The 14,295-nt window shown below is 47.7% G+C and overlaps 1 protein-coding gene across 3 annotated transcripts; it reads right to left on the bottom strand.

Annotated features, from left to right (window-relative positions):
* Positions 1-1,549: 1,549 nt before the first annotated feature.
* eftud2 (elongation factor Tu GTP binding domain containing 2) lies at positions 1,550-14,275 on the bottom strand. Of its 3 annotated transcripts, none has more exons than XM_013136101.4 (27): positions 14,258-14,275; positions 12,428-12,540; positions 12,148-12,310; positions 11,960-12,038; positions 11,801-11,876; positions 11,630-11,695; positions 11,477-11,512; positions 11,295-11,385; positions 11,071-11,153; positions 10,816-10,982; positions 9,335-9,459; positions 8,203-8,266; positions 8,024-8,114; positions 7,809-7,944; positions 7,521-7,648; positions 6,471-6,664; positions 6,229-6,340; positions 5,877-6,119; positions 5,637-5,719; positions 5,414-5,500; positions 4,950-5,076; positions 4,684-4,771; positions 3,992-4,110; positions 3,727-3,821; positions 3,478-3,631; positions 2,334-2,441; positions 1,550-2,227 (listed from the first exon to the last, which is right to left on the bottom strand). In XM_013136101.4, the coding sequence occupies exons 2-27, from the start codon at positions 12,527-12,529 to the stop codon at positions 2,132-2,134; spliced, it is 2,913 nt and encodes a 970-aa protein (XP_012991555.1). In that variant the 5' UTR covers positions 12,530-12,540; positions 14,258-14,275; the 3' UTR covers positions 1,550-2,131. The 3 variants fall into 3 exon arrangements, with proteins under 3 accessions (XP_012991555.1, XP_012991556.1, XP_012991554.1); XM_013136102.4 differs by lacking the exon at positions 14,258-14,275 and adding an exon at positions 13,779-13,796; XM_013136100.4 differs by lacking the exon at positions 14,258-14,275 and adding an exon at positions 13,130-13,271.
* Positions 14,276-14,295: the final 20 nt, after the last annotated feature.

A 14,295-nucleotide genomic window follows, 5' to 3' on the forward strand; every position in this document is an offset into this window, starting at 1 on the left:
TGCCCAAGGCCAGACACGGTCACATGCCAGCCATCCAGTGTGGGGGGGAAGGAGGGGCAGAGACAGGATAATCAGAGACATCCGAAGACACGTGTAAGAGGGAGTTCATCATGTCCTGTCACAACAGGCGCCATCCAAAGAAGGTGTGGGGAAGCCTGGTTGTACGGACAAAACTGGGAAGTCGGCATGCTTCAGCTTTAGAAACAGTAGTCCATATGCACAAAGTTCCCTTCAGGCACTCACCAGTGATAGCTACTTTGCGGAGGGCGTTTTGTTACTATTACCACGGAGTTGTGTGGGTGTTTCAAATCGCCCCCTTGAAGTGAATGCTTTAACTGTAAATTACATAGAAAAAAAGTGCCTACCAAACTACTTAGTGCAGGGGTGTCAAACCGGTTCCACGGAGGGCCGAGTGTCTGCAGGTCTTTGGGTTTTCCTTTAAATTGGTTCCCAGGTCAGACCTGAACAACCAGGTGGGGGTAGAAACTAACCAATTAGTGAACTAATTAATCAATCAGGTACAAGGTGAGAGCGAAAACCTGCAGACACTCGGCCCTCCGTGGAACCGGTTTGACACCTGTGACTTAGTGAATGTGAAATTCAGCCGATAAATGTTTAAAAAACGTTGCATTAGATAACCGTCTGGAACGTTCCAGCGTGTTGGAAGATTACGCATTTTCCTTTTCATATTTTCACAACCGAAGGCAGCAATGCCCATCTCAGTGTGCCCAAATGAAAATCACACCAACTAAGTTCTCACCGTTGACATTCAATCAAAATGTCAAAGCCGCTCTTAGACCTTTTCTTTGCCCATCCAGTCCAAGCACACCCCCACACCTTCCCCGTGGACATGACAGAGTGCAACGCCAAACACAAAGCCATAAAAACAAGCAAATTAACCATTAACAGTGAAGTAAACACGCATTAACAATGTTGAAGTGCATTGCCAAATTTCTTAGTGTCTCGCAGCCAATTTTTCCTGCAATAAAACCCAAAGCCCAGGTGATATAGAGGGAAATGCAGTTGGGAATCACTGACTGAACTTCCAAAACATTTGTAAGCATGGTAAAACAGAGGCTCACTAAAAGCAAACCAGTCATCATGACGGCGCATTTTACCTTCTATTTCCGTGCTACGCGGCTCTTAACTGCTTTGTCCTTCGACTCCTCCCCGTCGGCAAACGAAATTTAAATCACAGAACGGTTGATTCGGACAGCCGTTGTGCTTTATCACAGGGAGGTAACGCTAGCGTTCAACGCCACCCTGGTGCGACTCTCCCCAACGCCGGTCTCCCTCTGTGCAGAGGCCTGTCTGTCAGTCTGTCACAGCCCACAACGCACCCTAAAAAGACATGCTGATCAATGCCACCGATGGCAGGGCGCCAACATGGCAGAGGTCCGCTCCACATACAGCCCAATTCACAGAGATTGAGAGATTCTACAGTACCGAGAAAACCAGTCTGAATGGAACCAGAACTCTAGTTCTATGAGGAAGTGAGGAATAGCAAGGGGTTGGTGGGATCAAAGAAATAATGGATTTCAAAAGCAGATACTTTTCTTTTTTTATTCCAAAACGGCTTAGACAGGACGAAAGCCATCCAAATGTCATAGAAAACAACAATCAGATCTACTATCAAAAAAAATTGTACATTAAAAGAACAATGGAGAATTTATACATGAAAAAAACAAACATTACAAGACAGACCGCAACAGGGTAATTCTGTTATTGACGAGTTTTCAGAAGCTATTGCTATCCCACATCACCATAAGCCCCTACAACAGTAGATGCAGTAACATCATAAAGTTCACCCCTAGAAAGACAAGAGGGAGGTTTGGGTCTGTTTACAGGAGGCTAGCAGGATCTGTTTGTTTCCATCTCATTGCTTCATTGATTAACTTAAGTCATTGAGTTTAGAACAGCTGACCACGGATAAGATAGTAAAAAAAAAAACATCAAAACGACAGCATGAAACAAACAAACCACGCAGACCCTGCCCGACCCCTCCAACCACCCCCACCCACCTCAGTGGATCTGAGCTCCCTATGAGGCTGTGTGGACAAGGAGGTGTAGATTGCGGAGCAGGAGGGTGGTGGTGGTCCTCGGGCCTTCCGTCCGGCTGTCTCCCCAAGCCTCACATGGGGTAGTTCAGGACCACGTCCTGCTTGGCCAGCTCCAACAACATGGGGTCGTCGAAGAACTTGCTGATGCTGACGTCCTCACTCAGGCCCTGCAGGGACACGGGTGACAGTCAGGTGAGTTATACTGTCGTAGTAACAGACACGGCCTGACCAATGGGACACGGCGGTGGGGGGGGGGGGGGGGGGGTTGATTACCTTGCGCCGGCGGGTCTTGATCATGAACTCTCGGGCCAGATGGGGAGCAGGCTGGGGCTCCAGCGGCCTAATCACGATGCTCTTGTCCAGGGGGTCACCAGGCACGATCTGGGACGAGACACGGGTCACCAGAGGGTTAAAGGTCATAGAAAAGGGAAGGCCGACGTGGGACGGGTTGAAAGGTGAACGTCACACCTAGTCCACGGGGGCTTAACAATGCACATCATGCTGACCTGTAGACAGCATCGGAAACCCCAGCAGAGATGGCCTGCAGTGAAAAGCTCCACCCAGGTCTTGAAACCAAACACCACCCAAACACAATACTCCCCCACAGCCCGTGTTAAGGAGTCAGACGAATGTCCAATCATCTGCACCAGGCCAGAAACGTACCGCCACAGTCCACCCACAGTTGCCCGCCAGCCCCGTGAATACAACGCCAGCACTTCTGGTTTCAGAGCAGAACGGCCTTTCAGAACGATTACTTAAACCTGCTATCTTCGCCAGCAGCACCTCATTCAGTCCCCTCTTGGCCTCAAATCAGATGCGGGGGCGGGTTTCTCATGAGGAGGTCTCTCTCTCTCTCTCTCATCCCTAAGCCCTCATTGAGAGTCATGTGTAATTGAATCCACTAGAGAAGAGGGTGCCCTAACAAAACCCACAGCCACAGGTTAAAGGCCTCATGGAAGGAAAATCAATGGAGCGTCAGCAGGCCAATCAGCAGATGGAGGGGAGCTGTTAAACGCTGTCTCACCACAAGAGGTGGGACCATAAACCTCTTATCACAGGCAGATTGCTGACATATTCAATTACGATAAGTAGCCGAAGGGGAAAAACGTGACAGGGCAAGTGAATGTCAAGAGGCATTTGTAACTGCAAAAAATTCAAGCAATGTATCACCATATAGATTTTTGGCCATAATCACAGTTCTACGGGGAGACACTGCAGGTCTCTACCACCTAACCTTTTACCAAGTAAGCACAAGCACACAGGAGCAAAAATGCATTTAGCCTTACAGAGCCAAAAACAACAGTAGTGACAGGCCCAGGACACAACCCCCAGAGTGGGAGAGCTGCTATACCTGTGTCCAAGTAAATATGGTGGGCATTAAGAAGTTGGGTGCACGTATGCGTGTGTGTTTCCCAACCTGCCAGTGGTGGAAGACGGACAGGGAGAAGGCCTGCCCCTGGGTGTGCGTCCTCAGGTCTGTCTCGAAGCCAAACGAGTCGATGGCGGGGATGAAGGCCTTAATGGTGTAGAGCGGCGACCCGGGGATGGGGGCGTCCTGGGTCACATGACCCCTAAAACACAAGGCACATCAGACGACATGGTTACAGTCACCAGGCATACCGGAACCATGCTGGCGGTAACAGGGCCAATCGGCCAATGGACTCACCTCCGCCGGGCCAGCACGGTGTACACCGCCGAGACACAGTCAGCCGGGGCCTGGACCTCCACAAAGTAATATGGCTCCATCAACCGAGGGGTGGCCTGGGGGGGGGGGATAGTCATTAGGACAAGGAGAGGGCTGCCCAGGGGAGGAGGCCAAAAACCAAACAGAAAACCCTTGAAAGAGCTTCTAAAAAACAAGGAGCTCAGCTGAAAGACACCAGTCCCCTAATTACGGTCATGGAGGGAGGGAGACCGGGAGATGACCTCACCATGAGGAAGGCGGAGTACACCACCCTCCTGGCTGTCGGGATGACCTGTCCTCCACCTCGGTGTAGAGGCTCCTGGGCAATGACCGCATCCAGGATCTTAAACTTCACGTTTCTAATGGCTGTGAAGGAAGACCAAATGTTTCCAAACTGGGGTTAAATAAGAATGGGGCTAAATGAATGGGGATGTTTTTTGTGTCACCGTTATGAGAAGTGTGGTTTAGGGCAAAAGTTACAACAGGGATTAGGGATGATTAAGAGGTCAGGGATGGTAATGCTTTTAGAGCAACATACCCTGGTGGATTTGGTGTGTGTGGTTGACGCAAGGGAGTGGGTTAGGTCTTACTGAACTCATGGGGACCAAATGTCCCAAAGAGTATAGTGAAACCAGAAAGAATTGGCCTCATTGGGACCTTTTGCGGGTCCCCGTGAGGCAAAAGTACATTTCCGGGTCAGGGTTTAGGGTGAAACGTACAATTGAATTTATAGTTAGAATTGAGGTTTCTTTAATGCCCAGGCATTGTTGGTTAAGTTTAGGGTTAAGGTAAGGGCAAAATGTTGACATAAATGTTACTTTATTGAGGTTAAGGTCAGGGTTAGGTTTAGGGTTAAGATTAGAGCAAGGGAGCATGCAATTTCTATTTTCTGGTCCCCATGAGGGTAGCTGTACAAACTTGTGTGTGTAAGTGACTCACGTTCATCGCAGAGAGGTCCCTCTCTAGTGCCCCACTGGAAGCCCTGGACGATGCTGTCCTTCACGGAGCCCAGCAGAGCCTTGTCCACCTACAGAACCAGAACCACTTAACCTACACGACCTTGACACACGGACAGTTCATACAAGCTGCCTTAACAGTTAGGGCCGAAGACAGGCGTGCAAACCCTAGCCTCACCTCGGACATCATCCCCAACCCAACTCCCTCCCTGTCCCCCTTCTGAACCAATCCCGGAGCCCGGGTCTCACCTCTGAAGGCAGGGTGTCATCTACCAGGATGTTAGGTCCAGTGGTGTCCGGCCCAAAGGCCCAGATAGACCTGGCAGCCAGCAGATCCCAGTCGTACTTCGTCTGGAAAAACTCTCCCAGTTTCTTCCTAGAAGCAGGGGTCAGGGGACATAATGCATTAGTCTGGAGGAACAAACAGCACAGGGTCAGTTTAATGAGCTGTGGAGCTGAAGTGTGTCACTGCCTTGGCACGGCAGATTACACTGGCAATTTGGGGCCCAGATGGGTTCACAGAAGAACAGAAGACAGAAGGCCAAACACTGTCCAGTTCCAAAACACGCATGCATGCACGCGCGCACAACTGGGCCACAGCAGTGGGCAGGACGGTGGGCCTCTAGGAGTGCCGTGCTCCCAGGTGGCCGTGTGCACATGCTGATACAGGGAGAGGGTGAGGGCTCCCTATATGAATGAAGTGCGTGTCGAACCTGTTCCATGTGATCTGCACCACCTCGTTCTCTATGTCCTCAGCCAGGCCCTTCTCCAGAGGCTCAGCAATCATGGTGATCTTATTCCTGTCAATCAGAAGAGGAAAGGCAGCGGAACGTTAGAGAATGTGAAGAGAAACGGGCCGCTGACATTCGCCTGCCGACTCAAAACGTGTACGTTACGCTGCCCTATCGCCAGCCAGGGGACCCAGCGGAAGCTTACTTCTTGTTGGGCGTTTCGGCAAAACACTTGAGCGACGACGTCTCCACTACGGTCTCGCAGAAGGTCACCACGGGGTCAGCCACCTGGAAGGATGAGGACGAAAGACAGGGACACAGAAGTGGAAAAATTCAGGGAAAAAAAAACACTGCACATAAAACGGTCCATTTGTTTTAGGCGGTTCAACGACAGCACAGGAAGGCTGCCTGAATGAACTGAAGGCCGTGAGGAGGGAGGCCGGACCTTAATGTCGATCTCAGAGTACATCTTGCGCAGGTCGTGCATGACGCAGTCCAGGTAGAGTTCCCCCGTGCCCAGGATGACGTGTTCCCCTGACTCCTCCACCTTGGTGGTCAGTGACGGGTAGCTCTTGTTGACCTTCCGCAGCCCGTCCAACATCTTGGGAAGCTCTGAGGGGTTGACAGGCTCCACGGCGATCTTGATGACCGACACAGTGTTGAACTTTAGCGGCCTGAAGATCTGGGCCTGAGGCAGAATGGAGAGACGGGTTGAGGCAGGTCCTTTGATGGTTGGGGGGGGTGTGTGTGTGTGTGTGTTTGTGTGTGTGTGTGGGGGGAGGTGACACCCATCTCACCTCCTCATTCCCTCTGGGCTCAGTGATGGTGGCCGTCTTGACGATGGGCTGGTCGCAACCCTCGATGAGAACCCAGTTACCAGCAGGGACCCGGTTCACCTCAATCTGGTACCTGCGGTTCAGATGACAGACATCCCCAAGTCAAACCCTAACTGAAGCACTTAAGGATCAGACATTTGAGGGAAAAGCGTGGACTTCGGCTCCAACTCGTATGGGAAAAGGGTGTGTCCGGGGGGGGTCACCTGGCCACGTTGATCCAGAGACGTCCCACGGTGCAGACCTGGGAGTCCTCCTCGTCCTCCAGGGTGTAGTTCTCCCCCAGCACCTTGACGGGCTGGCCGGCCTGAATGGTCCCACTCAGCACCCTGCCAAACGCGTGGAACTGGACCCCGTCCTCCGTGCTGTACATCTTGGTGGTGTGGCACATGAGAGGCCCCTGGAGACGGAGTGGACAACCGAACGACGGGAGGAACAAGGAGTGAGAAGTGCGCCCCGCTTGAGAAGACAGTGTGACTTAGCGAAAATATTTTCAGTTCGTTTCCTTCTCAAAACTTTTAGTTTATTTAGAAGAGGTGAAAGACACCTAAAATGTTTGTGATCAGTAATCATCATTGTCTAGGCGGTTATTATTAATATTTTTTTAAACAGCTCACTTTACTTGCACTCAATTCCAATCAACCGCTTGGTCAGTTGCAGTTCCGACAACAAGGCTATTGATTAACACTGAAAACAGACACCACCTATTAGTAACCAACTATCCATGTCGGCCTCTTCCCACTCCCAGCCACACTCATGTCAGGTTCCGTGTCCCCCCCCACTCACTGCAGGTTCCGTGTCCCCCCCCACTCACTGCAGGTTCGGTGTACCACCCCACTCACTGCAGGTTCGGTGTACCACCCCACTCCCAGCCACACTTACGCCAGGTTCCGTGTCCCCCCACTCCCAGCCACACTTACGCCAGGTTCCGTGTCCCCCCACTCCCAGCCACACTTACGCCAGGTTCCGTGTCCCCCCACTCCCAGCCACACTTACGCCAGGTTCCGTGTCCCCCCCACTCCCAGCCACACTTACGCCAGGTTCCGTGTCCCCCCACTCCCAGACACACTTACGCCAGGTTCCGTGTCCCCCCACTCCCAGACACACTTACGCCAGGTTCCGTGTCCCCCCACTCCCAGACACACTTACGCCAGGTTCCGTGTCCCCCCACTCCCAGCCACACTTACGCCAGGTTCCATGTCCCCCCCCCACTCACTGCAGGTTCGGTGTACCCCCCCACTCCCAGCCACACTCACGTCCGGGTCACATTCTGCCATGGCCTCCCCCAGGTCAGAGTCCAGTCCTCCAGTGTAGCTGTGCTCCATCTTGACTTTGGCGCCCCCTTGAGGCGAAGGAATGTGCTGCACACACATGTCTACAAAGCCTGCAGGTGGAGGGAGTTTCATACTCAGCTTCGTCTGTCACATAACATGACGTTAACAGCGCCATTACACCGCTGCTGATGAAAGGCAGGAGGGCGGTTCACTGGCTACAAAGAAAGGTTCAAATGCGAGGTGCTGAGCAGTGCATAAATGTGGCCATACCGGTGAACTCTCCGAAGAAGCGTTTGCAAACCAGCCTGAGCAGGGGCCTGATGTTGAGCTTCAGCTCCTCTTTGACAAGGTGGATCCCAAGCTCGTCCAGCACCCGAGGGAGAGACGTGTCGCAGTCGCCCACCACCTGAGAGAGGAGCGACGCTGAATCAGGCGTGCGTTCATGTTAATGTGTTTTAAGGGTGCTAATATGTGTGTGACCGTACCTGGGACAGGATCTTGTAAAGAGGCTCCAGAACAAACTCCACAAAGCTCCGCTGGGAGTTACTGGTGGGGGCTTTTTTTGTGAACTTGCGCCTAAGGTGAGAAGGCCAGGGGTTACCTTTGTTAATGAAAGTCTAAACATTTTAACTAAATTATCACAAACTAAAGAAAAGTCACTCACGTTTTGGGGTTGAAGTAAATGTCACCCCACAGCCTCTTGGCAAACTCTGTGTAGTTGATGTCACCTGAAAAACCCAAGAGAGGTTTGAATATAAATAAAATACTTAAAATATAAGCTTAAAACAATCTCATTGACTCAACAACAAATCCTCAAATATAACCGTAGAAATTATAAGGAGCGGTTAGCCTAATTTTAAAATAGTCCTGGGGGGGGTCAACACACTGGCATCAACGACACAAAAAGCTCAATACGTGAAAAGCTAAAACATCCTGCCTGCACACCAGTCTTTCTTGCTTGTCAACTTTATTTTCTTAAAATTATTTGACAATACTGTCTTAAGATCATTTCCTAAGTATTTCCCTCCTAAGTACTTCCCCTCAATTAACCATTCTCTAAAACTGTTCATGAATTGCCACCCAGACTCCTAATAAAAGCAAATAGCTACTAACTCACGGGGCAATATGAATTCCATGTACAGTATAGTGTGTCGGATTGGGGGTTAAAAAGGGTGTAGAATCTATAGTTTTGCTGGAAATAGTATCCCTTCGTACATTATAGAGGGGGGTTTATAACACAATCACCCTCCAAAGCTAATGAGCACAAGCAACTTAACAACAATAACATCAAAATAGGCTTTATATTAGATATGTACTCAACATTAACTTAATCTCTAACCATTTCTCTGTGTGCTCCACCTTATAATATTCTTCAACTTACTTAGTCTTATTTAAATATTGTAATAACAGCCAATAATTCTGAAACGCTGGTTCTTTCACTGGTACAGTAATGACCACAATACTGTGAGAATGAACTTGAATTGCTGTTTTGATCATTGTTTCTACAATAATCTCCCACTTTTTGATGTCTGGGATTTTCTTACATAAAAGAGAAATATCCAGGGGGTGCACTCACTTGTCACGACTGTATGACATGAACATTACTAAGTCTAGTATTACTGATATGTTAACAGGCACTTCAGCCCCGGAACATCAATAGTCATTTCTGGTTGTTCCAAGTTAGCCGGCTAATGCAATTATCCTGTCTTCTTATTACACCCCTGAAGCCTGGCGATGTCAGATGTGTTTTAAAGGGTTTTTGGGGGGGGGGGTTGGGTTTGGGAGGGTTGTCTCACCGTAGGTGTCGGAGTAGATCTTCGCAAAGGAGCCCAGAGTGAAGCAGACACAGTACTGGGAGCTGGCGAAACACACGTTCCCCAGCAGAGGAGACACCACCACGGTTTCATCTGTAGAGTAGGTGCTGAGGGGGGGAGGGAGGGAGGCTTGATCACCATGAGACACGGGAACATGGGGCACTAGGCAACTACAGAGCTCTCTTTATGCCAGCAGTTTTCCAGCTGCAATGGCATCTCTTTTACAAATGCTCTGCTTCTACCTGTAGAAATCTCATCTGGATTCAATCTGGTACTTTTTTTCCAAACAGACAGGTGTGCACAAAGGGGAACTGAACGTTTTCAAGTGACGTCACGGCATATGGGAACGGCCACTTGGCGGGCAAAGTCTCCTTCCATTGCCCTTCAGCTCCACAACCTTTACTAGTTATACATCAAAATGACAGTTGCAGTTCCATTGGATGCATTAACCACATATATTTTATTTGTAATCATATTTACATGTAATCATTGTAATGCTAAGTTAATAAAGTTAATACAGGAGGAAATCGCACCAATCCAACCTTCTCCACAGAAACCCAGCCAGTCAATGGTGGGTCATTTAAACATTAGGATTGGTTTACCCGACCCTGGGAAAACGTTTATATTATTACCAGTACATTTGTTTCTGTGTTATACTGGCTGCATTACGCTACACTGACCACCCATAGAACAAACGCAAAAGCAATTTTGGTTCATTAGCACTAAACTTCGCTTTGACAATGAAGGATTTCTTCACCTTCACCTCCCAAACTATTTCATTATTGACCCATCCTCATTGAAAGTTCAGACAGCTGTCTGTACTTTCGTAAGCTTTCATTTTGGTAGCAGTGTAAGGGGATGGATTGTCCACAAGGTACAACCATGTACACATCCCCAAAGTTCACCTCCGACAGGGATGCTGCTGTTTTATGATGTAAATAACACAGCGGGTGCCGTACATGGGTCAACAAGTGCCTAAGCCTTGCAGTGTGTTTGCATTCCTTTGTTTTTCATGTTTTGTGAGGTGATCTAAACACTCATGGCCTGTAGAAGAAGACATTTTGACCGGCTTCTGCACTAGCTCCATAGAATTCCCAGTGTTAGCCGCCATGTTTAAATTTCTTTTTGCCACAGCAACCATGTGACTGAAAACTATGAATAGGCCACACTGAATCAAGGGTTTGATTCGGAGGGGGTTGGTACCATGAACCATTTGGATTTAACACTTTCCTGAGCACTGCTTGACAATGCAAACTACCCCAATTCTAAATATATATTAAAAAAAAAGATTATAGCCAGAGGCCATTTCTATGCAATACCTTAAGATGCTAACTGCATTTCATGGTACTGTACTTGCACTTACAATTACAATAACGTTGAATCTAAAGTTGGAAGGTTACTGTTAAAATAACTTTACTTCCAAAGGGCAAGTGGCGACATTAGACAGGTTTGTGATGCTGTACCTGAGCATGGCGTTGACCTCATCCACTATGTGACGTAGCTTGTAGTAGGCGTCTGTGGGAGGCAGCTTGAGCTCCACGATGAGGCGGTCCACCTTGTTGATACAGATGGTGATGGCCAGGCGCTCCTGGACAGCATGCTTGATCAGACGCTCTGTGTTCAACATCACCTGGTGAGAGTTGGGGGGAGGTGTCAGTGGATAGGCCACAAAGACGGGGGGGGGGGGTAAAGGGGGATTTGAGAGAGCCAACACTCACTCCTTCAGCAGCGTCGATGAAAAGCACGATGCCGTCGGAGAGTCTAATGCCGGATGTCACCTCATCCGAAAAATTGACATGTCCTGAAGGGATGATACAGTGTATGACGTCATGCTTGGCATTTTGAAAGGAGCCAACCTAGCATGACAAATATTGCTGTGTTGAATCACATAAACCAACACCCCTTGAAAACATGTTTATTCTCCACTAAACTCCCTGAATACCTGGTGTGTCCATGATGTTGAAGAGAAAGGATTTGCCTCTGGAATCAGGAAGAACCATTGTGACAGGGGTGCTCTTGATGCCGACCCCCCTCTGTGGAGGCACCGCGCAGGAGTCAATAACACATTGTCACTGAGGACCCACAACCCTTCAAAAACCTGTCAGAACTCTAACACCCACTAACCTCTTGCTCTGTGAAGAGGATGTCTGTGTAGCGCAGCTGAAACATCAATGAAAAACAGCATTAATCAAAGGCTCCCTAGTAACGGGTTCTCTAAACAAAGGTCAAACTTGAGGTTAACAGCAACTAGGGGTGTAAAGGGGGGGGGGTACTCACATCCATGTCATCCCTCTTCCTGATCTCTGGGTGCGTCTGTTCAATCAGGCAGTCCACAAAACATGTCTGGGGACGAGAAACAAAACCACTGAACCCAGAGAAGCGGACCGGTTCATTTACTTATCGCACTGAACTCTTCAAGGGGGCGAAGGCCAGGCGGGCGTGCCTCACCTTGCCGTGATGCAGGTGACCACACAGGGTGACGTTACGGATGAGCTCGGGACTGTCCATCAGGTCAGCCAGGAACCTGCACAGAGGGTTTTGGTATTGAGCAGTCAAAGGTGACCACGCACACACTCGGAAGACATGCCACAGACACCAGTTACTCACTCCATTTCATAGACGGTGGATGGGAGCTCCTGTTCCATCAGGGTGAACTGCTTGTTTCTTACAGGCTTGATAATGGGCTCTGATGGGGCACAAAGAAGATGGTAGTCAGTTGACAACCGTTGGACCTAATGCCTCTACGAGCTTGAGTGTGTATTTGTGAAACAGTGTGTCTGTGTGTGTTCTCTGACCTGTGAGGGGCTGTGTGTCCTCTTCCTGGACTATAGTCTCCACCTCCGGCCCATACACTTCTTCTGCTGTTGGATAGTACTTCTTATCCTCATGCAGAACCACCTCCATCCCTGGGACCTCTTCATCAGCGTCAGCAGGCTCATCCTCGTCATCCTCATCAGCCTTTACATTGGAAAGTGTCATAAATTGCCAAAACACAAATCCTTTATCTGGTTGGGCTGTGTGTAACCTGCATTTACATACATGGTGACTGAAAGTTTAGTAAATGGAACAACGTACCTCATCAACATCTCTGTCATCTGCCTCCAGGTCATCATCCTCATCAGAATCTAGTTCCGGGCCAATGTAGTTTCCAAACTCGTCATAAAGATCCGTCTCCATTGTGAAAGGGACTGGGTAAATATGGTGAACGATTAGAATTGCATCAAAGTTCTTATTGGTCGCCTATGCTTTTTAACAGATCCATGTCCTCATGTACCGACTCCTAAACAATGCTCTCCTTTAAATAAACAAATATTTATACAAGAGGACATTCTACAAACCAATTAATGTTGTTTACTCAAATTTTGCAATACGTTGAGTTATTCACTGGTTCAGATGTTCATGTGTACAGACTAGTTAGTCACAGGACTATCATCTAACTAGCCTACCAATACACAATATTATTGCATGTATGCGTACAAAGCTAGCTACGAGTAATAAGATAACAATCCCAACAAACTTATACCACACAAAGATGCTTTAGTTTCATAAGGCCGAACATTTGCACATTCTATAGTATTACTCATCTACAGTTTCAGTCGTTTTATTTACCCAGCTAGCTAGGTTTTGGTCGGGTAGGCAACTATACTTATTAGCCATAGCGGCTATCAGAATGAATGATGTTCCGGCAAACAACATCCAAGATTGTAACAGTTGACGTTTCGCCTTCATTAAACTAGGTAGATTGCCTTGGACATTTGGCAATACAATAGCACTTACCAGTATGTAAAAACGTACAGCAGTTTCAAATTTGCTACGTTATTTTCCTACTTATTTGAACTATTCACAATGCTTTTCTCCAGTTCCCAAACCATGCACATGTAGGACCCTTCAGCTCAAACGAAAGCCGAACGTAGGTTACCGCTGCCATCATAGACTACCATATTTTTGCCTGATAGTATATTTTTGGAAAAATGATAATTACATCAGAAATAATGGTATGAAACAATACATTAATTATTGCGTTCCTTGGAAATGTCTTGTAACATTTACAAAAACCCTATGATCGTCTTATTAGCTAATATTTTTGAAAGGCGCGCATAAAGGCGGTATTTTCTAAGCAGGCCCATTTCTTACATACTAGACATATTTTCTTCGGCTTGTGTTGTTGGACCGCCCGACATTCGTTTAATTTCTAGAAGAAATATGATTTAATATAATTTCTTATAGTTTGTTACTGAAGACGGTAGCATAATCTTTTTAATAACGCAAACGAACAAAATGTCAAACCGGTACTTTTCACACAATCAAGTCATATAAAAATGATCTGTTCTTGAATCCATCAATAGTACTGCCTGTCATGGTATATAGACACATTTGGTAGCCTACAAATGAGGATAGTATCATAAAAATCTCAAATTTCATTTACTTTGTTTTAGGAAACTCAACGGGCGATGATCGCCGAATGTCTCTTAGAGTTGGTTACCCATACTGCTAAAACATTTTTATAGACTACCGACAAGTTAGTGTTCTATTTTGACCGGCGCTCTTTATTCCATTGCGAAAGATTGACAATGCGACCACGGGATGGAAAGAGAGTATTGTATATTTTTCACATACTTTTGAGGAGATGACAGACGCAAATTGGTCAACAAACACAACCGAGATTGGTCGACCGTCTTCCTAATTCGGTAATTCGGTGTAACTATTTAATGTTGGTAGAGAACATCTCTAAGCCACCATGACTACCTTGTTGCCATGCAATTGCCTGTTCAAGTAGTCTACTTTAGGTTGAATTTGACAAACATTTTGTTGTGGCAAACCATCTTTCAGGAAATCTAATGTTTACAGGCCCCCACCTGAACCCAATTGTAACCACATTTCAACCTAAACATCAAAGGACAATACCTTGACAAGCTTAGATGTGATTCAGTGGGGTAAATGCC

Source organism: Esox lucius, chromosome 11 (assembly GCF_011004845.1).
Source record: "Esox lucius isolate fEsoLuc1 chromosome 11, fEsoLuc1.pri, whole genome shotgun sequence".
NCBI lineage: Eukaryota > Metazoa > Chordata > Actinopteri > Esociformes > Esocidae > Esox > Esox lucius.